The 24,453-nt window shown below is 51.5% G+C and overlaps 1 protein-coding gene across 1 annotated transcript in view; it reads right to left on the bottom strand.

Moving 5' to 3' along the window:
- EXOC6B (exocyst complex component 6B) overlaps positions 1-24,453 on the bottom strand; it is a 324,643-nt gene that overhangs the window by 229,637 nt on the left and 70,553 nt on the right. The window contains exon 6 of the mRNA XM_030947367.1: positions 20,590-20,794. Coding sequence (XP_030803227.1) covers positions 20,590-20,794 — 205 coding nt within the window. The remainder of the gene's footprint in view (positions 1-20,589; positions 20,795-24,453) is intronic.

Raw genomic sequence — 24,453 nt, 5'->3', positions numbered from 1 at the left:
CAACCTTAAGAGAAAAAAAAATTTTAAAAATCACCAAGGGATTCCTGCGGTTCCAAGGGGTTTCCTGCAGGTTCAGGTTGAATGCCAGGATGGAAAAGGAGCTGTGGGACTCCTCACCTGTCCCATCCCTGCTCTGGATGTTCCAAGGCTGAGCTGGGGCACACAACTGACAAATTTCCACCAAATCACCCCACAAAGAACCGTCAGGTGAGACAGGACAGGAGGAAAACTCCATTTCCACATCAAAAACCAGACACTGAACAATTCCAGAGCCAAAGTGAGCAGCGGCTTCCACTTTGTCCCAAATCCATGCCCTGGGATGTCCATCCTGTGTCCCCTGCAGGACCTGCAGCGTCTCCTACATCAAACTGTGATCAACGCAGGAGAAAGGACAAAGGGACACCAGCTGTGCTCCCCAAATCCATTCCAGGTGTCTGCGGGAGGATGATTAAATAAATAATGGAGGGGGGGTCGTGGGTAAGGTGAATAAGGCACTGGGGAGCTCTGGGGAGATGGCTGAACCTTCCTGAAACCACCATTCCCTTGGGAATTCAACAGAAGTGTCCAGGAGTGGGAATTCCATCCCAAACCTCAGCCATGGACACAACCTGGAGGTGTCCAGGGACAAAGTGACCGAGATGTCCCTGCTCCATCTCACCCTGTGCTCCCTGCTTGCCACATTCCCTTGGGAATTCAACAGAAGTGTCCAGGAACGGAAATTCCATCCCAAACTTCAGCCACAGGTGTCCAGGGATGAGGTGTCCAAGGTGTCCCTGCTCCATCTCCATCCCACCACGTGTTCCCTGCCTGCCTCAACCCTCTTTCCCTTGGGAATTACACAGAAGTGTCCAGAAACGGGAATTCCATCCCAAACTTCAGCCACAGACACAACCTGGAGGTGTCCAAGATGTCCCTGCTCCATCTCCATCTCACCACATGTTCCCTGCTTGCCTCATTCCCTTGGGAATTCAACAGAAGTGTCCAGGAGTGGGAGTTCCATCCCAAACTTCAGCCATGGGCATCCAGGGATGAGGTGTCCAAGATGTCCCTGCTCCATCTCCATCCCACCACGTGTTCCCTGTTTGCCCCCAAACCCCATTCCCTTGGGAATTCAACAGAAGGGTCCAGGAGTGGGAATTCCATCCCAAACTTCAGCCACAGGTGTACAGGGATGAGGTGTCCAAGGTGTCCCTGCTCCATCTCCATCCCACCAGGAGTTCCCTGGCTGCCTGCAGAGATGGTGGGAAGGGCTGGAGCTCCACGGGGACCAGGTGGGACCAGGGGATGTTTCTGAGGTTTCCCTGCTGCTGGAGCCTGTCCAGGCTGGAAAAACTCGGCCTTTCTCAGCCTCCATCCCCTCTGGAGCGAAACTCATCCAACAGCACCTTCTGGAAGCTCTCCAGCTCCCAGCAGAGCCGCTCCTGAGCCTTGCAGACACATCAGCCTCACCTTGAGAGGCAGAATCCCGGCCCTGGCTGCCAACATTTCCCTCAGAACCCCAAAAAGCAGCAAAAAGCATCTCCAAAGGCCACAGTGCTCTGCGCTGGAGCCCAGGAAATGTGGAAGGCATTAAAGGCTCACTTTCCCTGAGCAGAGAGGGAACATGGACCTATAAACAACGCCCTGGAGGCATTTCAGCAGCTCCATCTACACGGGGGCCTTTTTGTTACCATGACTTTTTTTAAGTCGATCAGAAATCGGCAGGGCCAGGAAGCCGTAAATTCAGCTTAAAAGGGAGGAAAGCAAATAAATGCTCGGAGGGGGTGGGGAAATGGGAATCACTGAAGGCTTCCGAAGCCTTGTTTGTTTGTGATAAAGCTCAGCTGTACACAAGCTGTCCCAGGCGGGCTCGTGGTGACATTTCCCTGCGGTGGCACCACGGGGAGCGGCGAGCAAGGGGGTCTGTCAGCATTTTATCAGCAGCAACTGTTCCCAGGGCTTTCTGAGGCACAAAAAGCTCCTTTTCCTCGTGGCTGCTCGGGATGGGGAGGCTCTGACTCGGAGCAAATCGTTGGGATTTTAAAAACCACATCACACAGAGAGTGGGGTTTGGTGCTGGGGAGGGGAAGGGGACAGGAGGTGGCACCCAAAATGAGGAGTTCTGAGGGGAAAATGTCCCCCCAAAAAGCTCTTGGGGGTATCTGGAACAAACAAACTAGGGAGGGGAAGGGGAGAGGAGGTGGCACCCAAAATGAGGAGTTCTGAGGGGAAAATGTCCCCCCAAAAAGCTCTTGGGAGCATATGGAACAAAAAACTAGGCAGGGGGAGAGGAGGTGGTACCTAAAATGTGAAGTTCTGAGGGGAAAATGTCTCCCAGAAAGCTCTTGGGGATATATGGAACAAACTGGGGAGTCCCAGCACGGATATTAAGGCTCCATGAGGCAAGAAGTGATAAAATGAGGGAAATAATTCAATTAGCCAACTCACCCTGTCCTGATTTCTGTATAAAATAAAAGCACAGTGCAAAATTAAGCCTTAAAGACTCCACGGTGGGCTGAGCTTTGCAGAGAAAATCCCTGGAGAGCAAGAGGAGAGGAGGAAGTTGGGGTTCATGGGATAAAGGCAGAGGGTGCCTGCAGGGGTGTCCAGCCCTTGGCCACAACCCCACAGGAGCTGCAGGACCGAGCCCCAGAGCCTGGGGACACCTGGGAGCACTCCCAGACCCCAGAGGCCCCCATAAACCAGGGAAGAGCCACGTGCAGCCTCCACAAATCCCACCATCCCTCCCCGGGGCATGGAATTTCATCGTCCCTGCTAATCCCAGTCTCCCTGGCTGGGATTTAGCCACATTCCAGGACCGTGATCCCGCAGAGGGACCTCCCCGTCTGAGGCCCTGCACGCAAAGCTCAGGGCATGGACAGGAGACCTCAGCACCTCCGCCAGGGTGATCCCAAAGCTTCCTGCCATGAGTCCTTCACTCCTCCTGCCAGGGCGGAATTCCCAGAGCAGCTGTGGCCGCCCCTGCATCCCCAGGAATGTCCCAGGCCAGGCTGGACATTGGGACTTGGATCCACCTGGGACAGTGGGAGGTGTCCCTGCCATGGCAGGGGTGGCACTGGGTAATCAGACCAAAAAGTCCACATTATGACACAGAAATAATTAGTTATTAAGTTAAAAATAAAAATAATGTAAGTATCATTTCTTAATTAGATCGTTTTTCCTTAAAAGGCCTTATCAAAATAAATACAGAGCCATCTTATCACTTATTAGTGAAATACTGTAAAACTCACAACTTACAAGACTATAATATAAATAAAAATATTAAATATTCAAATCCAAACCAAAAAAAAATGCCATCTCACTTTCAATCACAACCTTAAGAGAAAAAAAAATTTTAAAAAATCGCCAAGGGATTCCTGCAGTTCCAAGGAGTTTCCTGCAGGTTCAGGTTGATGCCAGGATGGAAAAGGAGCTGTGGGACTCCTCACCTGTCCCATCCCTGCTCTGGATGTTCCAAGGCTGAGCTGGGACACACAACTGACAAATTTTCCACCAAATCACCCCACAAAGAACCGTCAGGGGTGGGAATGGGTGGGATTCAGGGTCCCTTCCCACCCAGAGCATTCCAGGGTTCTGTGAAATCACCACATCCCAAGGGGCCCATGGGACAGGGCTGGGATGCCGTGGGACGAGGATGGCACTGCCCAGGCAGGGCAGGGGGACACCCGGGATGAGGCCAGGGGCTGGAGCATCCCAGAGGAAAAGGCTCCCAGGAGAACCCTCAGAACCCACAGGAGGTCACCAGGGAGATGCAGGAACAAAACACGGCTGGTTCTTACCGTGAACCCCAGAGGTTCTGCAGCCTCACCCACTGAGGTTTCTGAGGTAAAACCCCGAGAAAAGCCTGGCCTAAAAGTGTGAGCAGGAGGTGAAATGAGACCTCCCCTGGCTGTGCCCTACAAACCAAACCCTGTGTTCCAGGAGGGTCCTTCCAGCGCAACAAACGGGGCTGAGCAGCCCCATGGAGGGTGGGTTCTGTTAATCATGGGATGGGTTGGGTGGGAAGGGACCCCAAATCCCATCCAGTGCCACCATCCATGGCAGGGACACCTCCCTCTGTCCCAGGTGGATCCAGCCTGGCCTTGGGCACTGCCAGGGATCCAGGGGCAGCCCCAGCAAATCTGGGAATTCCAGCCCAGCCAGGAATTCCTTGCCAAGATGCCAGCCCAATCTCCCCTTTCCCAGTGGGAGCCATTCCCTGGCTCCTGTCCCTGCAGCCCTTGTCCCCAGTCCCTCTCCAGCTCTCCTGCAGCCCCTGCAGGCACTCTGAGGATTCCCTGGAGTTTTCCCTTCTCCAGGGGAACATTCCCAGCTCTGCCAGCCTGGCTCCAGCCCTGAAAGCACTTCCATGACCTCCTCTGGGTTCTCTGCAGCAGCTCCACTTTGGGTTTTTCATTCCAGGCCATGAGATGCCTCCCAACAGTCCCACGGAGGGTCAAGGCTGCTCCAACCCTCCAGGTCTGTGTCCAGCTCCTTTCCCTGTGCGATTTTTCCAGTCGGCTCTCCCCTGGGAGCAGCCCAGGTGTGCATCCCCGGCCCCACACGAGCTCCCTCCCCACAGCAGAGCTGCAGTAGCTGCAAACACAAACTCCTGCAGCTGCACCAACAGCCCCTCTCCCCAATAACCCCTGAAATGGGAACACGTGAAAAACCCCAATTTACAGGGCCGGTGCCCCTCTGTAAAACAGCCAGGCAGGCACAGGTGGCTGATAAAAGCGCGCTTTAACAGCCACACTTGCACAAGAAATTTATAAGAGTGAGCAAAGCTCGCAGCCTTTTAATTGCATGTCAAACCCTGGGCTCTGAGACCCAAACCAGATTCCTGCAGCCTGTGCCAAGTGCTTCCAGATATTCCGTGTCTGGAGCAGATCCCCCGGCCACCAAGGGGTTAAACCTCAGCCTCTGAGGCCAGGGAGGCTTGAAGGCAATGCCACCAACCCTGAAGGAAAGCAGAGAACGTTTCTGCCAGCTTTGTTCCAAATAAAAAGGGTTATTAAAAACAGCCCCAGCCGCTGTTAACAGGAACAGCCCGACAAGGAGACGTTTACAAAGCGGCTGAACTTGTAAATAAATGGAATTAATCCCCAGCAAATTCCTTTGATCCACAGGACACGAGTTCCCTTTCCCTGCAGAGCTGCTCATTAATAGCTCCATGTTCCACTTGTGTCGCCCGCCAGCGAGCCCGAAGGAAAACGCTTCAAATGACAGAGAGATCTCTGGGTCCTCCTGCGCCAGGGGATTTCTGGTCACAAAGAGATCTCCGGGTTCTCCAATGCCAGTGCATTTCTGGTCACAAAGATATCTCTGGGTCCTCCTGCGCCAGGGGATTTCTGGTCACAAAGAGATCTCTGGGTTCTCCAGAACCAATGCATTTCTGGTCACAAAGAGATCTCCAGGTTCTCCAGTGCCAGTGCATTTCTGGTCACAAAGAGATCTCTGAGTTCTCCTGTGCCAAGGGATTTCTGGTCACAAAGATCACCAGCTCCTCCAGTGCATTTCTGGTCACAAAGAGATCTCCAGGTTCTCCAATGCCCGTGCATTTCTGGTCACAAAGAGATCTCCAGGTTCTTCAATGCCAGTGCATTTCTGGTCACAAAGAGATCTCTGGGTTCTCCTGTGCCAGAGCATTTCTGGTCACAAAGAGATCTCCAATTTTTCCTGAGCCAGTGCATTTCTGGTCCCAAAAACATCTCCAGGTTCTCCAGTGCCAGTGGATTTCTGGTCACAAACAGATCTCCAGGTCCTCCTCTGTCAGTGGATTTTTGGTCACAAAGGGTTAGGGACACAAACAGATCTCCAGCTTCTCCAGTGCCAAGGGATTTCTGGGCACAAAGAGATCTCCAGGTTCTGCAATGCCAGTGGATTTCTGGTCATGGAGATCTCCAGGTTCTCCTCTGCCAGTGGATTTCTGGTCACAAAAATGAGTCACAAAGAGATCTCCAGGTCCTCTTGTGCTAAGGGATTTCTGGCCACAGAGATCTGAGATCTCCAGGTTCCCCTGTGCCAGTGCATTTCTGGTCACAAAAAGATCTCCAGGTTGTCCTCTGACAGTGGATTTCTGGTCACAAAGGGTTAGGGTCACAAAGAGATCTCCAGCTCCTCCTGTGCCAGTGCATTTCTGGTTACAAAGATATCTTCAATTTTTCCTGTGCCTTTCTGGTCACAAAGAGATCTCCAGATTCTCCAGTGCCAGTGCATTTCTGGTCATGGAGACATCTCCAGCTCCTCCTCTGTCAGTGCATTTCTGGCCACAGAGATCTCCAGTTCCTCCTGTGCCAAGGGATTTCTGGTCATCAAGAGATCTCCAGGTTCTCCTCCACCAGTGCATTTATGGTCACAAAAATAAGTCACAAAGATATCTCCAGGTTCCCTTCCGCCAAGGGATTTCTAGTCACAAAGAGATTTCCAGATTTTCCTGTGCCAGTGCATTTCTGGTCACAAAGGGTTAGGTCCTCCTGGCCAAGTTTCTGTACAAGATCTCCAGCTCCCGTGCATTTCTGGTCACAACGAGATCTCCGGCTTCTCCAGTGCCAGTGTATTTCTGGTCACAAAAATGAGTCACAAAGAGATCTCCAGGTCCTCCTGTGCCAAGGGATTTCTGGTCACAAAGATCACCAGCTCCTCCAGTGCATTTCTGGTCACAACGAGATCTCCAGGTTCTCCAATGCCAGTGCATTTCTGGTCACAAAGATCTCCGGCTCCTCCTCTGCCAAGGGATTTCTGGGAAGCCCCGGGAGAGGCTGACGAGCAGCAGCAGCAGGAAGAGGGCACTGAGGGAATTCCTCACTCAGGGGCAGGTGAGGCCCTGGGATGGATTCCCAGAGCAGCTGTGGCTGTTCCAGCCCCGGAGGCATCCCAGGCCAGGCTGGAGCACCCCAGGGCAGTGGAAGGTGACCCTGCCCATGGATTGGGATGGCCTTGAAGGCCCCTTCCATCCCAAAGCACGCCAGGATTCTGGGATTGCTCTCAGCAAGGTGCTCACAGGTATTCATGTGAAATATTCAACTTCCCCAAGTCCCAACTACCCAATGCTTCCACAGACCAAAGGCAGAGTGTCACAGACATCTTTTATGAAAAACCCTTTCCTTAGGATTATTCTTCCTGAGAAGCTGAGAGGCCTCAGGAACAAGATGTAAACAATGGTTATCTGCTGCTGTGGAATGCAACAGGTGCCTCTGTGATTGGTCCACCTTGGATGTTTCTAATTAATGGCCAATCACAGCCCAGCTGGCTCGGACAGAGTCTGAGACAGCTGCCTTTGTTATCATTCTTTCTGATTCTATTTTATTCTTAGCTAGCCTTCTGAGGAGAACCTTTTCTTCTATTCTTTTAGTATAGTTTTAATGTAATATATATAATAAAATAATAAATCAAGCCTTCTGAAACACGGAGTCAGACCAGATCTGCATCTCTTCCCTCATCCTCAGACCCCTGTGAACACCGTCACAGCAGTGTCCCCAGAGCTCCCTGGAGCACCTGGAGATTGGATGTGCCCTTGGGATCTCGAGGCACTGCAGGGCCAGGGGTTCTCCTGCAGGAGCTCAGCCCCAGGGATCCCAACCAGGCATCCCCAGGAGCAGCCCTGAGCCAGCCCTGGGGCTGTGGGGGTCTCTGCAAACCCCAACACACCCAAACCCCCCCAGCCCACCCACAGCATTCCTGGGGCACCTCTGGAATCGTGGAGAGCCCAAGGAGGAGACACCAGGAGAGCCCAGCTGATCCCAGCCTGGGCTGGGCCTAAATCCCAGAATAATCCTGTTGTTTTTCTCCTTCTCTGCACTGAGGTGGAAGGGGAGGGATGAGCACACAGCAGCAATAAATTCAGCCAGCCCTGGGTGCACAGGGAGGTGACCTGGCCACCTTCTCCTGGGAGCCAGCCCTGGCTGCAGGACAGGAACACATCCACCACATCCACGTCTGGGCAGGGTTCTGCACTCAGAACCCAAGGAACCCGGCCACAGAGGTGGGAAATTCATCCAGCTGTTCCCCATGCTGTCACACTCCCCCAGCACCAGCTCCTACTGAGGGTGACAAGGCAGAGATGGATTTTCCAAGTTTTAATGAAATCTGGATGGAAATGAACCACAGAGGCTGCAAAGAGGCAAAGCACAAAAGGAGAGGAAAAAATTAACCTGGATTATGTTGGAAATAGAGGGAAAAGTACTGGAAAGGAGAAGAATCCAGGAGACCTGAACCTCCATGGACACATCAGCAAGTGGAGAAGGGCAAGTTGGCCCAGAGGGCAAATTAACAGGAGGGACAAGTTATCAGAGCAATAATTATCATGGAATGGCGTGGGTGGGAAAGGATCTTCAAGATGATCCAGAGTCACCCTTGCCATGGGGACACCTCCCACTGTCCCAGGTGGATCCAAGCCCCAGTGTCCAGCCTGGCCTTGGGCACTGCCAGGGATCCAGGGGCAGCCCCAGCAAATCTGGGAATTCCAGCCCAGCCAGGAATTCCTTGCCAAGCTCCCAGCCCAATCTCCCCTTTCCCAGTGGGAGCCATTCCCTGGCTCCTGTCCCTGCAGGCCTTGTCCCCAGTCCCTCTCCAGCTCTCCTGCAGCCCCTGCAGGCCCTGCCAGGGGCTCTGAGCTCTGCCTGGAGCCTTCCCTTCTCCAGGGGAGCATTCCCAGCTCTGCCAGCCTGGCTCCAGAGCAGAGGGACTCCAGAATCCTGGGATGGTTTGGGTTGGAAGTGACTTTAAATCCCATCCCATCCCACCCCTGCCATGGCAGGGACACCTCCCACTGTCCCAGGTGCTCCAGCCCCAGTGTCCAGCCTGGCCTTGGGCACTGCCAGGGATCCAGGGGCAGCCACAGCTGCTCTGGGAATCCCAGCCCAGCCCCTGCCCACCCTCCCAGCCAGGAATCCCTCCCCAACACCCCATGGAAGGTTCCAGTTCCCATAGCCTGGCTCAGACAACCCCAAACAGCTCAGGGCCAAGAACTGCTCCTCTCCAGAACAGCCCTTCCTTTGCTTAATCCAGGACTTTCCACAGCCTTTGGAGCTGCTCTCCTGAAGGAGAAGGCACAGCTGAGACACCCAGAGCTGGGTCCCCAGCAGGATCCCGAGGACAAGGCGCTGGGAATGTGACAATCCCAGGAAACCCCAAACACTCAGCACTGGCAGCTCTGATCCCAGTGCCAGGCAGGAGCAGCTTCCCAAGGGCTTCCCAACTGCCCTGGGAAGCTGCAAACATGGAAAATCCCGAGCCTGGAGCAGGAGCTGCTCCAAGAGGAAAGCTCTGCTTGTTTTTAACGGGCACACCAAGGGAAAGGCAGCACAGAGGGGATGGGGATCACTGGGGATGCAGCACAAATGGGATTTTACCTGGCCCAGGGAAGCAGCACAACACCCCCAGCCAGCTGCATCCCACAGCTTTTCCTCTTCCTTTCCCCAAGATCTGGCTTGAGTTTTTCCCTACAAATGCTTCATAAACCCTTCCCAAGTCTGCCTGAGGCACGGGCAGGCTCCTTGCCCTCTGCTCCTGCTGCACACCTGGAGTGCCAGGGAAAATCCCTCCAGTCCAGCAGGATCATCTCCAACAGGCTGCTCCCTCCCAGCCCTGTCCTTTTCTGAATGTTTTCTTTCCCCTAATTCCTGAGTTTTGAAAGACCCGAGATGCCCAGAGGATGTTTCTGTGGAAGTTTGGAACAGCAGGAATGGGAACACAGCAGGACCCACATTGCCCTCCCAAACCTGCAAAGGAAGTGGGGGAATCTCCATCCCTGGGGGATTCAAAATCCCTGCGGATGTGGCACTGGGGGACATGGAGCAGTGCTGGGCTCAGATCTCACAGGGTTTTCCCACCTAAACAATCCCACCATCCCAAGGCACAGGTGAGCTCGGCCCAGGTCAACACCCACCACCAAAATGCTGGAATTTTTAATGAAAACCCCAAATCCAACCTTCCCTGAAAATACAGGAGCAGGGAAATGTCCCTGGGGCTGCAGGAGCTCCTTCCACCCTGCTGGATCCCAGCCTTTCCCAGCCTCCCTGAGGAACAGCAGATGGAGACCCCAAATCGAAGCCACCATGGTGTCCCAGCCATCCCCTCCCTGTCCCACTCCCCAAAACCAGGAAAGGGGAACAAAGCAGTTCCTCGTGGCCTGGAAGAACTGAAGGCCATTTGCCCTGAAATGAAAGCTGCTCTACATTTGCCATAGATGGGAATTGGAAGAATATGCGGAGGGGTTTAAACGACCTGAGCCTGACAGCAGAACTTGGGGGTTTTGCAAAACCATCGGAGGGAAGGGAAGCCTTGGGCTGCTGCAGGATCCCCTCAGTGGTGCTGCAGCACCTGGCTGCAATTTGGCCCACAGTGTCATGGGAAGGGGCAGGCAGCTTGGCACAATGCCCTGAAAATGGAGCCACCATTCCCTGAAAGCTGAACTGCCATTCCCTGAAAATGGAACTACCATTCCCTAAAAAAGGGAGCTACCATTCCCTGAAAAATTAATGAGTATTCCCTGAAAATGGAACTACCATTCCCTGAAAATGGAGCCACCATTCCCTGAAAGCTGAACTGCCATTCCCTGAAAATTGAGCCACCATTGCCTGAAAACTGAGCCACAATAACCTGAAAATGGAGCCACCATTCCCTGACAATTGAATTAGCATTCCCGGAAAATGGAGCCACCATTCCCTAAAACCTGAGCCAATGTTCTCTGGTGCAGAAAACATGGAAAACAGCATTGGAAAACAGAACTGCCATTCCCTGAAAACAGAACCAGCGTTCTCTGAGAACTCAGCCACCCTTTTTTGACAACCAAACCACCATTCCCTGAAAACCAAACCATCATTCCCTGAAAACAGAACTGCCATTCCCTGAAAATAGAACTGCCATTCCCTGAAAACAGAACCATCATTCCCTGGCAATGGAACCACCACTCCCTGAAAACTGAGCCACCATTACCTGAAAACCAAACCACTGTCCCTGAAAATCCAATCACTGATCCCTGAAAAGCAAAACACCATTCCCTGAGAACTGACTCACCATTCCCCAAAAGCAGAACCAGCATTCCCTGAAAACAGAACCAGCATTCCCTGAAAATGGAGCCACCATTCCCTGACAATTGAATTAGCATTCCCGGAAAATGGAGCCACCATTGCCTAAAAACTAGCAGCATTGAAAACAAAAGCCTTCTCTGAAGTGTGGAAAACATAGAAAAACAGCATTGGAAAACCAAACCATTGAACACAGAACTGCCATTCCCTGAAAACAGAACCACCATTCCCTGAGAACTCAGCTACCCTTTTTTGACAAGCAAACCACCATTCCCTGAAAATCAAACAACCATTCCCAGAAAACGGAGCCACAATAACCGGAAAATGGAGCCACCATTCCCTGACAATTGAATTAGCATTCTCGGAAAATGGAGCCACCATTCTCTGGTGTGGAAAACATAGAAAACAGCATTGGAAAACAGAACTGCCATTCCCTGAAAACAGAACCAGCGTTCTCTGAGAACTCAGCCACCCTTTTTTGACAACCAAACCACCATTCCCTGAAAACCAAACCATCATTCTCTGAAAACAGAACTGCCATTCCCTGAAAATAGAACCAGCATTCCCTGAAAACAGAACCATCATTCCCTGACAATGGAACCACCACTCCCTGAAAACTGAGCCACTATTACCTGAAAACCAAACCACTGTCCCTGAAAATCCAATCACTGATCCCTGAAAAGCAAAGCACCATTCCCTGAGAACTGACTCACCATTCCCCAAAAGCAGAACCAGCATTCCCTGAAAACAGAACCAGCATTCCCTGAAAATGGAGCCACCATTGCCTGAAAGCTGAGCCAAAGTTCTCTGGTGTGGAAAACATAGAAAACAGCATTGGAAAACAGAACTGCCATTCCCTGAAAACAGAACCAGCATTCTCTGAGAACTCAGCCACCCTTTTTTGACAACCAAACCACCATTCCCTGAAAACCAAACCATCATTCTCTGAAAACAGAACTGCCATTCCCTGAAAACAGAACCAGCATTCCCTGAAAATGGAGCCACCATTGCCTGAAAACAGAACCAGCATTCCCTGAGAACTCAACCACCATTTTTTGACAACCAAACCACCATTCCCTGAAAACAGAACTGCCATTCCCAGAAAACAGAACTGCCATTCCCTGAGAACCGAACCGCCATTCCCTGAAAACTCAGCCACCATTCCCTGACACTGGACCCACTGCGCCTCAGCTGGCACAAGCCCAGCCCTCAGCACGGACCCGTTTCCATCTCACTGCAGCCCCAGGGTGAATTCCCTGGAGATTGGAGCTGTTCCTTCCCTGGGGATCACTCCCAGCCCAGGGCAGGAAGGGCTGGACAAAGCTCCCAGGAATTCCAGGCAGTGACATTCCCAAAAGGGCATTTTGGCCCGGCTGGCACCTCCCCTGTGCACGAGGTTTCAGGTGCCTCATTTGCAGGAAGGATCAGGTTTTGCTCACCTGGAGCAAAAGCCAAAGCCTGAGCTCAGGGGCAGTTTGGGTGCCCAGCTGTGACCTTGGCACAGCAATGGGATTTTGCCAAATTCACCAAATGTTTGGCAGCTCCAGGTGAGGACCTGGAGGCTCTGAGGCACAGCCCTTGGCATGGGAATGGGATGGGATTTCAGGCCCCTTCCCACCCAAACCATTCCAACTCCACGTCTGTGGGACACCAGGAATGCTCCCAAAACCTCCTGAGATTCCTCCCCATCTGCAGAGTGCCAGGGCAGGAGCAGTGCCCAGCTGGAGAGCACAGAGAGATCAAACCCTTCCCCACCACCAAAACCACCCCTGGAATTTTTAAGAGCAGAAACCTGGGAAAACCCAGTCCATTTAAAAGGTTTATGAGCAGCCACACTTTTAATTTTTTTATTGAATTTATCATCCTGGGCAGCAGCATCCTGGTGGGAGCCATTCCCAGAGATTTTCTGAGGTGATTCCATCACCTCTCCTGGCAGGGCCGTGCTGCCCAGAGCCCTGAGCTCCTCCACACCAAAGCAGGCACAAATTGAGTTTATTGTGGGCTCACTGTGAGCTGCCTCAGCCCCAGAGCCACGGGATCCTGGTGCTCCTGCAGCAACTTCCCAGCCCGGAAATAAAAACCAGGAGAAGCAAGAGCAGGAAAAATCACAGTGCCCAACCCAAAAATCACAGTCCAGGATGAGTGAAAGGAGGTTCAGGGCTCCTCTTTCCCAGCTGAAATCCCCCACACACAACAGCCATCCCTCATGGCTCTAAGGAAGGAATAAGGAGTGCTCCTACCTCAGTCTGGCGCTTTGCCTAATTATTAATCATTAATTATTAATTCTGTCTCAGGGGCTGGAAAACGTCCAAGGCCAGGCTGGATTTGCTCTGGAGCACCCTGGGATGTGGAAGCTGCCCCTGCTCACAGCAGAAGGTTGGAACTGGATGATCTTTAAGGCTCCTCCCAACCCAAACCATTCCATGACTGGAAGATTAAGGATTTATTTCTAACATCTCTGGATTTCAAGACGTTTGAAAGGTCTGAAAGGCAACCACACAAAAAGCTGGGCCAGCACATGCTTGACCTGTGGTTAAATGTGGATTTTCTGGTGCAGCCATGCCCAGGGAACATGGATCTGCTGCTGGGATCCCCCAGGCCCCACGGCCCTTCCTCACCCAGATGCTGAAATAAAAAAGGCCATGATTTAGCAGTTTCATTTCTGAGGTCATAAAAGGAATTGAGAGGGATGCCCATTTATTAATAAACTTCCTATGGAGTATAAATTTTCAAGGCAGACTTAAAGGCACAGAATTCCTGTTAAATAAACAGCGAAACCTTCCCAGAACGCCAGGAAACGGGGAATAAAAAGCCCTTTTATGACAACAAGCACATTTGCACTGCAGCTCTGTGATGTGGGAGGGAGCAGAGGGGAAGCACGAGGAAGGGCAGAAGCTGCTGAGATCTGCACAAAGCCCTCAGCACCTCCCCAGATGTGTCCTGCGCTTCCAGACGCTCCTGGTCACATTTAACCTCGAGCTCCTGGCCTGACACTTCCCTCCAGGAGCCGCTTCCAAACCCCTCCCCATTTCTCACATCATTCCCATCTGCTCCTTTTTCCTGCAGCTCCCAGCCCAGCCCAGCCCACCCCTGGCACCACTGGATGTCCCGGAGTGCGACCAGGGGGTGGCACAGGGTGACAGTATCAGGAATGGCGTGGCCAGCAGGAGCAGGGAGGTCATTCTTCCCCTGTACTTGGCACCGGTGAGGCCACACCTTGAGTACTGCGTCCAATTCTGGGCCCCTCAGTTTAGGAGGGACGTTGAGATGCTTGAGCGTGTCCAAAGAAGAGCAGCGAGGCTGGTGAGGGGCTTGGAGCACAAGCCGTGTGAAGAACGACTGAGGGAGCTGGGGTTGTTCAGCCTGGAGAAAAGGAGACTCAGAGGTGACCTTGTCACTCTCTGCAGCTCCCTGAAGGGCGGCTGTGCTGAGCTGGGGTCGGTCTCTTTCTCCGGGCAACAACAGACAGAACAAGAGGACACAGCCTCAAGCTGCGCCAAGGGAGGTACAGGCTGGAATTAAGGAGGAAGTTTTTCACAGAAAGAGTGGTCAAATACTGGAATCATCTACCCAGGGAGGTGGTGGAGTCACCATCCCTCGATGTGTTTAAAAAAAGACTGGATCTGGCACTCGGTGCCGTGATCTAGTTGAGGTGTTAGAAGATGGGCTGGACTCGATGATCTTAAAGGTCTCTTCCGACCTAGAAATTCTGTGATTCTGTGACAGAGCCCACAAAATGCCACCCCCTGCCTCTGGGATTTCTCACACCTCATCTCCAGAGCCCAGAGAGTGAAGAAAACCCAGAAGTCCCAAACTTCAAAGGTTGCACTTGATGATCTTGGAGGCCTGGATGGATCCAGGCCGCGGTGACGGGAGCGGAGGCTCCGGCTCGGGGCAGACACTTGGGGAGGTTTTGTCTCAAAAAGCTTCCAGATCAAACACCAGCGGCAAGTGATGGCTCCCCTGCCCGGAGAGAGCTGCTCAACACTCTTAAAATAACAAATTCTGGGGCCAAGGCTTAATGAAAAAATATAGCAGGGGCTTCCAGAGCCAGCTGAGGTTTTCATCCAGCGCAAAACAACAAAAATCTCCTTCCCGTTGTTGCTCGAGGAGGTTCTGCAGGAGGTTACCCAGAGGATGCTGAGGGCAGAGCCCGGCAGAACTCCCACTGTTCATCCAGCTCCTCCGTGCCAGGAGGAAGGGGATGGCTGTGAACCCCCCTCTAAATTCCAGCAGTGTTTAATTCAAACGCAGGCACTCGGAGCAGCGCCTCCTCTCCATCTATCGGTTCTCCAGTGGGACACGGCATCCCCTGTGCCGTGGGAGCCTCTCCCCAAAATCCTGCGAGCCCAGCCCGTGGCTGCCCATGTCCCTCCCCACCTCTCCAGCCCCAAGGATGCATTTCCTCTCCTAAGACTTTAATATCCCCAGCAGATGAGCAGCAGGAGTGAAGATTAAGAAGGTCTCGTTCCTAAATTCGACTGGAAAATCAAATTCCTGCTTCCCAAACCTGCCCAGGAGCAGAAACCCCCATCCCGTCATCCCCAGCCCGCTGTGGAAATCCTCCCAGCCACCAGAGCGACCTTTCCAAGGCTCTCCTGCCGCATCCAAGCCTGGAAAACTCCCAGTTTTTAATAACCAGCCTCATTGTGCCTTGTTAAGGCAAACCCCTGGAATGGGAGCAGGAAGTTCAGCTCTGGGGGTGCCTCTGGAAGTCCTGGGGCAGGATAAACCCCAGCTCCCACCCAGCAGGAGCTTCCAGAGGCTCTGGCTTGGCGTGGGCACAGCACACATCCCAGCCAGGGCTCTGTGACCTCTGGAAAACACGGAATGCCACCGGAGCAGTGACACCAGCACGGGGACATTCCCTGCCTGGAAAAGGCACCGGGACCCAGCTGAGCCCAGAAAGGTTCCAGCTGTGCTGCCCCGTGTCAGCCAGAGCCCAGAAATGCCAGGGATTACCAGGATAACTGGGGTTATCAGGATAACTGGGGTTATCAGGATAACTGGGGTGGGGTTGTCAGGATAACTGGGAACACGACCCCAAAGTGCCTTTTGTTGTTCTGGGCCAGCAAAAGGCCACCAGGCCAGTGTTTGGAGACTGGGAAATGTCCCTGTGTCTCCTGGATCAGCCTGTCCCAACTCATCCTGGATCAGCCTGTCCCAGTTAATCCTGGACCAACCTGTCCCAATTCATCCTGGATCAATGGTCCAAACTCCCCCTGGATCCAGCCCGTCCCAATTAGTCCTGGACCAACCTATCCAAATTCATCTTGGATCATCCTATTCCAATTCATTCTCAATCAACCTGTCCCAATTCATCCTGGATCAACCTGTCCAAATTCATCCTGGACCAACCTGTCCCAATTCAGCCTGTCCCAATTCATCCTGGCTCAACCTGCGCAAACTTCCCCTGGACCAACCTGTCCCAATCCATCCTGGATCAACCTATTCCAATTTCTTCTGGATCAACCTGTCCAAATTAATCCTGGATCAACCTGCCCCAATTCATCCTGGATCAATGGTCCCAACTCCCCCTGGATCAGCCTGTCCCAATTCATCCTGGCTCAACCTGGCCCAAACTGCCCCTGGACCAACCTATCCAAATTCATCCTGGATCATCCTATTCCAATTCACTCTCGATCAACCTGTCCCAATTAATCATGGATCAACCTGTCCCAATTCATCCTGTCCCAATTCATCCTGGATCAACCTATTCCAAACTCCCCTGGACCAACCTGTCCCAGTTCATCCTGGATCAACCAAGTCCAATTTCTTCTGGATCAACCTGTCCAAATTCATCCTGGACCAACCTGTCCCAAATTCATCCTGGATCAACCTATTCCAATTCCTTCTGGATCAACCTGTCCCAGTTAATCCTGCATCAACCTGTCCCAGTTAATCCTGGATCAGCCTGTCCCTACTCAGATCCCTGTCCAAACCCAGATCCCACCTAGCCAAGCCCAGCTCTGCTGCTGCATCCCGGTGATTCCCATGAAGAAACTCCTGCTTTTCCTGCCCTCAGGAAAGGCAGCACTGACACTTTTGGCTGTCCCCAGCACTGATCCACGGCTGCCTTTTGGCTGGGTTGTTTTTGGCCCCTCACTCGCAGCAGCTCCATCCCCAGTGGCCTCCTCCACATGCCCGGCACATTCCAGCCTGGAGTGGGATAATAAAGGCCGGCCCGGATATCAGCACGTGTTAATGGGATGTAATTCAGGCCTGGAGCTCAGAGCCCTGTAAAAAAAAACCCACCAAAACCCAAACACACACGCAGGTTCACAGGGCCAAAGTCCAAGCGGAGTTCAAGTGTGCGCAGCTCCTTTCATCCGCTCCAGGGCCCGCCGCTAACAACGAGATCCGGAACGCGGCGAATTGCCCCGGAATTCAGGTAATAAAACTCAGATTGGGCTAAAACCCAGGAGGGAAGGAGGGCAGGGGGAGCTCCTCGGTGTGAGACCCCGGGAATGCCTCCCCGGGTGCATCCCAGGCGGGGCTGGGAGCTCCCCTGCTCCCGGGAGCGCGGCCACGAGCGCTGCCGCCAGATCCTCGCGATTATCACAAAATGAAATGCTCAGCCCTTGTCAGCGGCAGCCTCGCGTTTGGGATGTTACAAAAACCCCCATTTCCTCTCCCATTGTAGCCAGGCCTCCTCTGTTCCCGCTGGTGAAATCAAACAATTTTAAAGGAATTTATATGATCCTAATTTAAACCGAATGGACGGAGCTGCCAACCGCGGCTCCGCGGGCCTCCCGCCAGCTCCGCTCCTTTCCAGAGCTCTGAGCACATCCAGGAAGGGGAAACACCTTCACCATCCATCCATCCATCCATGCCGGGCACACTGGGAGGGACACCCTTGTGGACAGCATTTGGAGCAGACATTGGGTAGAGGCAAGCTGCACAACCCTGAGAGCAGGGACACGCTGCCCCCGGGTGTAAAGAAGTTTGCCAAGATGTACCCAGGGAAAAGGGATGTGAAGCAGGATGCTCTGAGGATGAGAAGATATGGGGCAAGATGTTCCGCTGACACTTTTGCCAAGCTCCCTGCCCCTGAATTCCAGCAAAGCTGCAAAACCCTCCTGGAGAGCAACTCCAGAGCCTCCCCCAGCTCTGCTGGGATGAGATGAAATCCAAACATTCAGTGGGAGCGGGAAAGGCGATTCCTGATTTAAGGCACAGCCAGGGAGCTTCAGTTCATCAGCTCATCCTTCACAGGCACAACCACTGGAAAAGGTGAGGGAGGCACCAGCCAAGTTTGGGCTGGATTTAAAACCAGTTTAGGACGCAAAATTCATGGAATTGCAGTGCACAAACTCTTGCCTTTTTATCCCAAAAGCGGGGAATCAACCCAATGTCTCCAGGTCTGCCAGTAGCACAAATTCCCTGGGCAGGGAAGTGGAAAATACGAGTGAAAAATGGAGTTATGGGGAATTGTGATGCCTCAGGTTTGAGCTTTTATGTTTTCAGACTCTGTGCTGCTTTAGTGTGTGGGTCTGAGCTCCATATGAGGGGATGGAGACAAAACAATTCCTGCTCCAGCTGGGCACCAAGGACAAATGACCCAAATCTCAGCCCAGGAGCACAAACCCCGTGGGCTGGAGAGAGAAAAACAAGCAGGGTGGGACTGCAGGGGCTAAAGCTGGAATGGGACAATGAACTGCAAGATGCAAATGGAGCAGAACTGATACAAGTGAGAGACCCCGTGCCCGGTCCTGCATTTTGGGGCCATTTTGGGTCATCTTGGGTTCATTTTGGGGCCATTTTGGTCCATCTTGGGTCCATCTTGGGACCATTTTGGTCCATCTTGGGTTCATTTTGGGACCATTTTGGTTCATCTTGGGTTCATTTTGGGGCCATTTTGGTCCATCTTGGGTTCATTTTGGGGCCATTTTGGTCCATCTTGGGTCCATCTTGGGACCATTTTGGTCCATCTTGGTTCATCTTGGGTTCATTTTGGGACCATTTTGGGTCATCTTGGGTTCATTTTGGGACCATTTTGGTTCATCTTGGGTTCATTTTGGGGCCATTTTGGTCCATCTTGGGTTCATTTTGGGACCATTTTGGTTCATCTTGGGTGCAGCCCTGGCTGGGCTCTGGTGCTGCCCAAGGTGGATCCATGGAGGAGATCCTTTAATAAATTCCTGATTTATTCTTAAACTCCATCTAGTCTCTGTTCTAGGGCAGCCTTCCCAAGGCATCAGTTGCGCCCCAAACTGCACCTCCCAGAGAGCCACAAAATCATGGAAAACTCCAACTGGGAGAAGCCAAGGACACGACGGATCCTCACTTCTCAATGGCCAAATCCAAGTTAAAACTCCAGAATGAAATCCAGGATAAAACTCCAGGAGCAACCAGGGAAGGAACAACCACTCCTCACCCAGCAACAGAATCCCAAACTCATCCCACAGCCTGGGCTCGGAGAAGCAGAACTTCCACACAACGAGCAAACCTCCAACCTCTTCCAAAACAATGGAGGATTCCCACCAAATGCCCCCAAATCCCACCTGTTTCATGGCACTCTGATCCCAAATCCCCCAAACAGCCCCAAATCCCACCTGTTTCATGGCAGTCTGATCTCAATTCCCCCCAATTCCCCCAAATCCCACCTGTTCATGGCAGTCTGATCTCAATCCCTCCCAAATCCCACCTGTTTCATGGCAGTCTCACCAAGCTCGATTCCCAACAAATGCCCCCAAATCCCGCCTGTTCCATGGCACTCTGATCCCAAATCCCCCAAAACACTCCCAAATCTCACCTGTTCATGGCAGTTTGATCTCAATGTCCCCAAATCCCACCTGTTTCATGGCAGTCTGATCCCAAATCCCTCCAGACATTCCCAAATCCCACCTGTTTCATGGCAATGTCTCCAATCTCAATTCCCACCAAACGCCCCCAAATCCCACCTGTTCCATGGCAGTCTCACCAAGCTCGATTCCCAACAAATGCCCCCAAATCCCACCTGTTTCATGGCGCTCTCATCCCAAATCCCCCCAAATCTCCCCTGTTTCATGGCAGTCTGATCTCAAATACCCCCAAACGCCCCCAAATCCCACCTGTTCCATGGTGGTCTCACCAATCTCAATTCCCACCAAACACCCCCAAATCCCACATGTTCCATGGCACTCTGATCCCAAATCCCCCCAATTCCCCCAAATCTCACATGTTTCATGGCTGTCTCAGTGATCTCAGTTCCCACCAAACACTCCCAAATCCCACCTGTTCCATGGTGGTCTCACTGACCCTGATTCCCACCAAACGCCCCCAAATCCTCCCTGTTTCATGGCACTCTGATCCCAATTCCCCCCAATTCCCCCAAATCCCACCTGTTCCATGGTGGTCTCACTGACCCTGATTCCCACCAAACGCCCCCAAATCCCGCCTGTTCCATGGCACTCTGGTCCCAAATCCCCCCAAACGTTCCCAAATCCCACCTGTTCCATGGCGGTCTCACCAAGCTCAATTCCCAACAAATGCCCCCAAATCCTGCCTGTTTCATGGCTGTCTGATCCCAAATCCCCCCAAACGTTCCCAAATCCTGCCTTTTCCATGGCACTCTGATCCCAAATCCCCCAAGTCCCACCTGTTTCATGGCGGTCTCTCCGATCTTGTCCGAGTGCTTGCGGATGCTCTCCAGGAAGTCCTTGAGGTCGGACATGGAGAGCTCCTTGATCTCCTCGCGCAGCCGCGGGATGTTGTCCACCATCACCTTGCAGAAGCGGTAGTGGCTCACCTGGGGCAGGAAGGTGTGCTCCAGGTGCTCCAGGGTCTTCAGGGCCGGGTAGTGCCTGGGGGGAGCAGGGAAAGGTCAGGAACGTCACTCTGGTTTTTTAAGATTTTCTAAGCCTTCTGATGTGGACATTCTTGTAGCGAGCTTTCTCGCACACTTTCTGTAAATAACTCATTGGTTTGCATTCCTGTAAGGAGGAGGAGAAAGTTGATGGACTGTTGGGTTGACCAGTGCCATTGGAGAGGTGGCACTGTCACCCTCCAATCCACTGTCACTCTTGGAAAGCTATAAATGCCGGAGTCAGAAAACAAACTTCCCTTTTTTATTTCGCCTTGAGAACAGCGGTGTTGTTATGAATATGAACGAGGCCAAACTTTCTCCAGAGAAAGAGGTTCTCGCTTATTAAAATAGCTACAAGGAACAGAGTACCCAGGATAAGCCCAGCGAGCCAAAAACCAAAACCGTGCGCTAACCCCAAGTGCACTGGGTTCTTCCCAAAAACAAACCAGTATCCAAAAAGAAGAACCCCAACCCAACCGAATTTCCCCCATTTATAGCCCCCTTTGAGTCCAGGATTGGTCCATTTTGGATCCCCATGACGATTGGTCCATTTCCAGGCTTCTCATTGGTCTTTAACATCATTCATTCTGGACCAATCGTTTCTGCAGGGCTTCGAATGATTGGTCAGGTCTTCTGTCCAATCCCTCTTTGACCTCGCCTTGCCCCGCCAGACCACTGTGCCACCAAAGCCTGGACCCTTCTCCTAGCACATTCTAATAAGCCCCCCGCTTTAACATAATACAATTAATATAACATAATTAATACAATATAATTGAACTATATACCCTAATTTAACTTAACTTTTACCTATAACAGTGTGAGCTTGTGTTCTTTCGTGTCCTACAGCGACACAGGAACCCTGCTGGAACCCTGCTCTGGCGGAGCCCAGGGCACAGGGAATGTTTTTCTGCCTGTCCCGAGATGTCCTGACCACCATGAGAACATTGCACTGCTTTAACCTTCACACACGGAGAAAGCTTCCAAGATTTTAGGATGAATTGGAATCTATGAGCGTGTGAAATACAGCAATATAGTTCACCATAGGCTGAAAAACTATATTTTTGGGTTTTTAGTATGGAGGTGTGTCGCAGACATCTTTTTATGAAAAATCCTTTCCTTAGGATTTTTCCTCCTGAGAAGCTGAGAGGCCTCAGGAACAAAATGCAAACATTGATTATCTGCTGCTGTGGAATGCAACAGGTGCATCTGTGATTGGCCCATCTTGGATGTTTGTAATTAATGGCCAATCACAGCCCAGCTGTCTCAGACAGAGAGTCCAAGCCACAAGCCTTTGTTATCATTCTTTCCTATTCTATTCTTAGCTAGCCTTCTGATGAAACCTTTTCTTCTATTCCTTTAGTCTGGTTTTAATGTAATATATATCATAAAATAACAAATCAGCATTCTGAAACATGGAGTCAGATCTCCATCTCTTCCCTCAACATAAAACCCCTGTGAACACGGTCACAGAGGTGGATAAAAGATGGAGGATCTGGGGCATTGTCTGATCTCCTTCTTGTTCTTCATCGCCTTGGGGTCGGTCTCTTCTCCCAGGCAATCACAGAGAAGACAAGAAGACACATTCTTAAGGTGTACCAGGGGAGGCTTAGGCTGCTCTCTAGGAAGAATTTATTCAGAAAAAGAGTGATTAGATGTAGGAGCGTCAGGGTGTCCTGCACGGTCGGGATGGACGGAGACGAGAAATCTCAGGCTAGGTCGTGGACACGCAGTTTTATTGCCAGGGCGTGGGTGCAGAGCCCTGCTGGGAGCTGCCAGCCACAGCTCAGAGAGAAGAAGAGAGAGAGAGCAAAAGAGGCGAAAAGAGCAAGAAAAAGAGACCAAGAGAGCGAAGATCCCGTTACAATAGATTAAATCATCTTTTGTGTTGAATATTCTGATTCTCAGTAACCAATCTAGAACAAGATACAAATCCTACAGCATTTACATACAGCCTATAAGAACCACTACATTATCATCCTGTGTTACACTTTAAACCCTAAAAACTACTCTTAGGCCCCTCCTGCCAAGCAGGCAGGGTCTGCTTCTGACCCTTGGACTTGCCTGCAGGCAGAGGGTGTTGTTTCATCAAAAAGGGGATTACCTACTCGGCCACACCATTGTTTTCCCGTTGTTCATTTGTCACAGACATTTCTTTTATGAAAAATCCTAAGGGATTTTCCTGCTGAAGCTGAGAAGTTCAGCAACCAGACATAAACAATAGGTTATCTGCTGCTGTGGAATGTGGCAGGTCTGCCTGGATTGGCCGAGTTTGGATGTTTGGAGTTGGTGACCAATCCAGAACTGAGATCTCTCGGACACAGTCCGAGAGAGCTGGTTTGTTATTCATTCTTTACTTTTCTTAGGTAGCTAGCAGCTTCTGGAAACTCTCCCTTTCTTTTCTTTTAGTATAGTTTAAATAGATGTTTATATCATAACGTAATAAATCAAGCCTTCTGATCATGGAGCCCATCTCGTCTCTTCCTTCACCCCAAAAACCCTTGTGACAACCGTCAACATTCATTAGCTAGGGGATCTCAAAGGTTGCCTTCATTTCAATCTCATCTACATTTTCTATATTCTCAAAATCTTTCACCAGGCAATCGTATTTATAACGCTTCCCTGTTCCTTCCTCACCAACAATTAGACACCGAAATGGGCTGCCCAGGGAGGTGGTGGAGCCCATCCCTGGAGGTGCTCAAGGAAAGACGTAGTGCCATGGTCTAGTTGCCATGGTAGTGTTTAGTCCTAGGTTGGACTCAATGATCTCAGAGGTCTCCTCCAACCATTTTCTGCAGTGTTGGGGGCACAGTGGGATTGGTCACAAAGAGCCACAATGCAGATGGTGCGTGAACAGACAAATAATTAGTTATCGGTAGCAAGGTAAAAATAAAATACATTCTAAGAGTTAATTGGACAAAATAGTTTTAAAAAACCTTAAACCTGTGTGCCTTGTAACTTTTTCAGTATCTTTCTCTTTACATGCCAAGTCTAGAACGTAGATGGCGCGCTGAATTGTTGATAAGAGAAAAAATAAACAACAACCTGAAAACCAAAAGTCCCGTTCGTCTCTCAATTCTAGCACAGAACTTTTTATAAAGTCTCCCCCTCAGGGGGAGTCCTCACAGTTTTGGTTCACCAATTTGTGATTTCGCCAATTTTGAGATTTCCCAGCCCAAAGCGCCAAGGAGTGTGGCGGGTTTGGTGCTGGCCAATCCCCAGGGCACTCACTCCCTGCTCTGAGACAGAAGCAGGAGAAAGGCAGAGCAAGCTCAAAACCTTAAAAAGGTATAAAGGAAAATTTATTATCAGTAATTTCATTATCAGCCTTGCATCTCTGCCCTAAATGTCTCCTGTGCAAAACCATGACACCAGGTGACTGAGAATTTTAGACTTTCTGTGCTAACAGAATTCGGGAGAGAACCTTGGGAATGCCCAGGGAGCCAGGGATTGACCCAGAGGGACAAACCCCACTGGGGCTGACATTCCAGGGAATTCTCAGGTCCCATTCCTCCCACAAACCCCCTCATTTTGGTTCTATTGTTTAATTTTGGAAGATTTTTCTGGGAGCAGCTCCCAGAGGGGAGCTGAGCTCTGTCCCAGCCCCGTGTCCCCAGAGCTGAGGGGGAAAAGCAGAATTTGGATAAAATCCAGGGCCAG

This window comes from Camarhynchus parvulus, chromosome 4 (genome assembly GCF_901933205.1).
Source record: "Camarhynchus parvulus chromosome 4, STF_HiC, whole genome shotgun sequence".
Classification (NCBI taxonomy): Eukaryota; Metazoa; Chordata; class Aves; order Passeriformes; family Thraupidae; genus Camarhynchus; species Camarhynchus parvulus.
The sequence above is the reverse complement of the archived record's forward strand: the minus strand, read 5'-3'. Positions and strand labels throughout refer to the sequence as shown.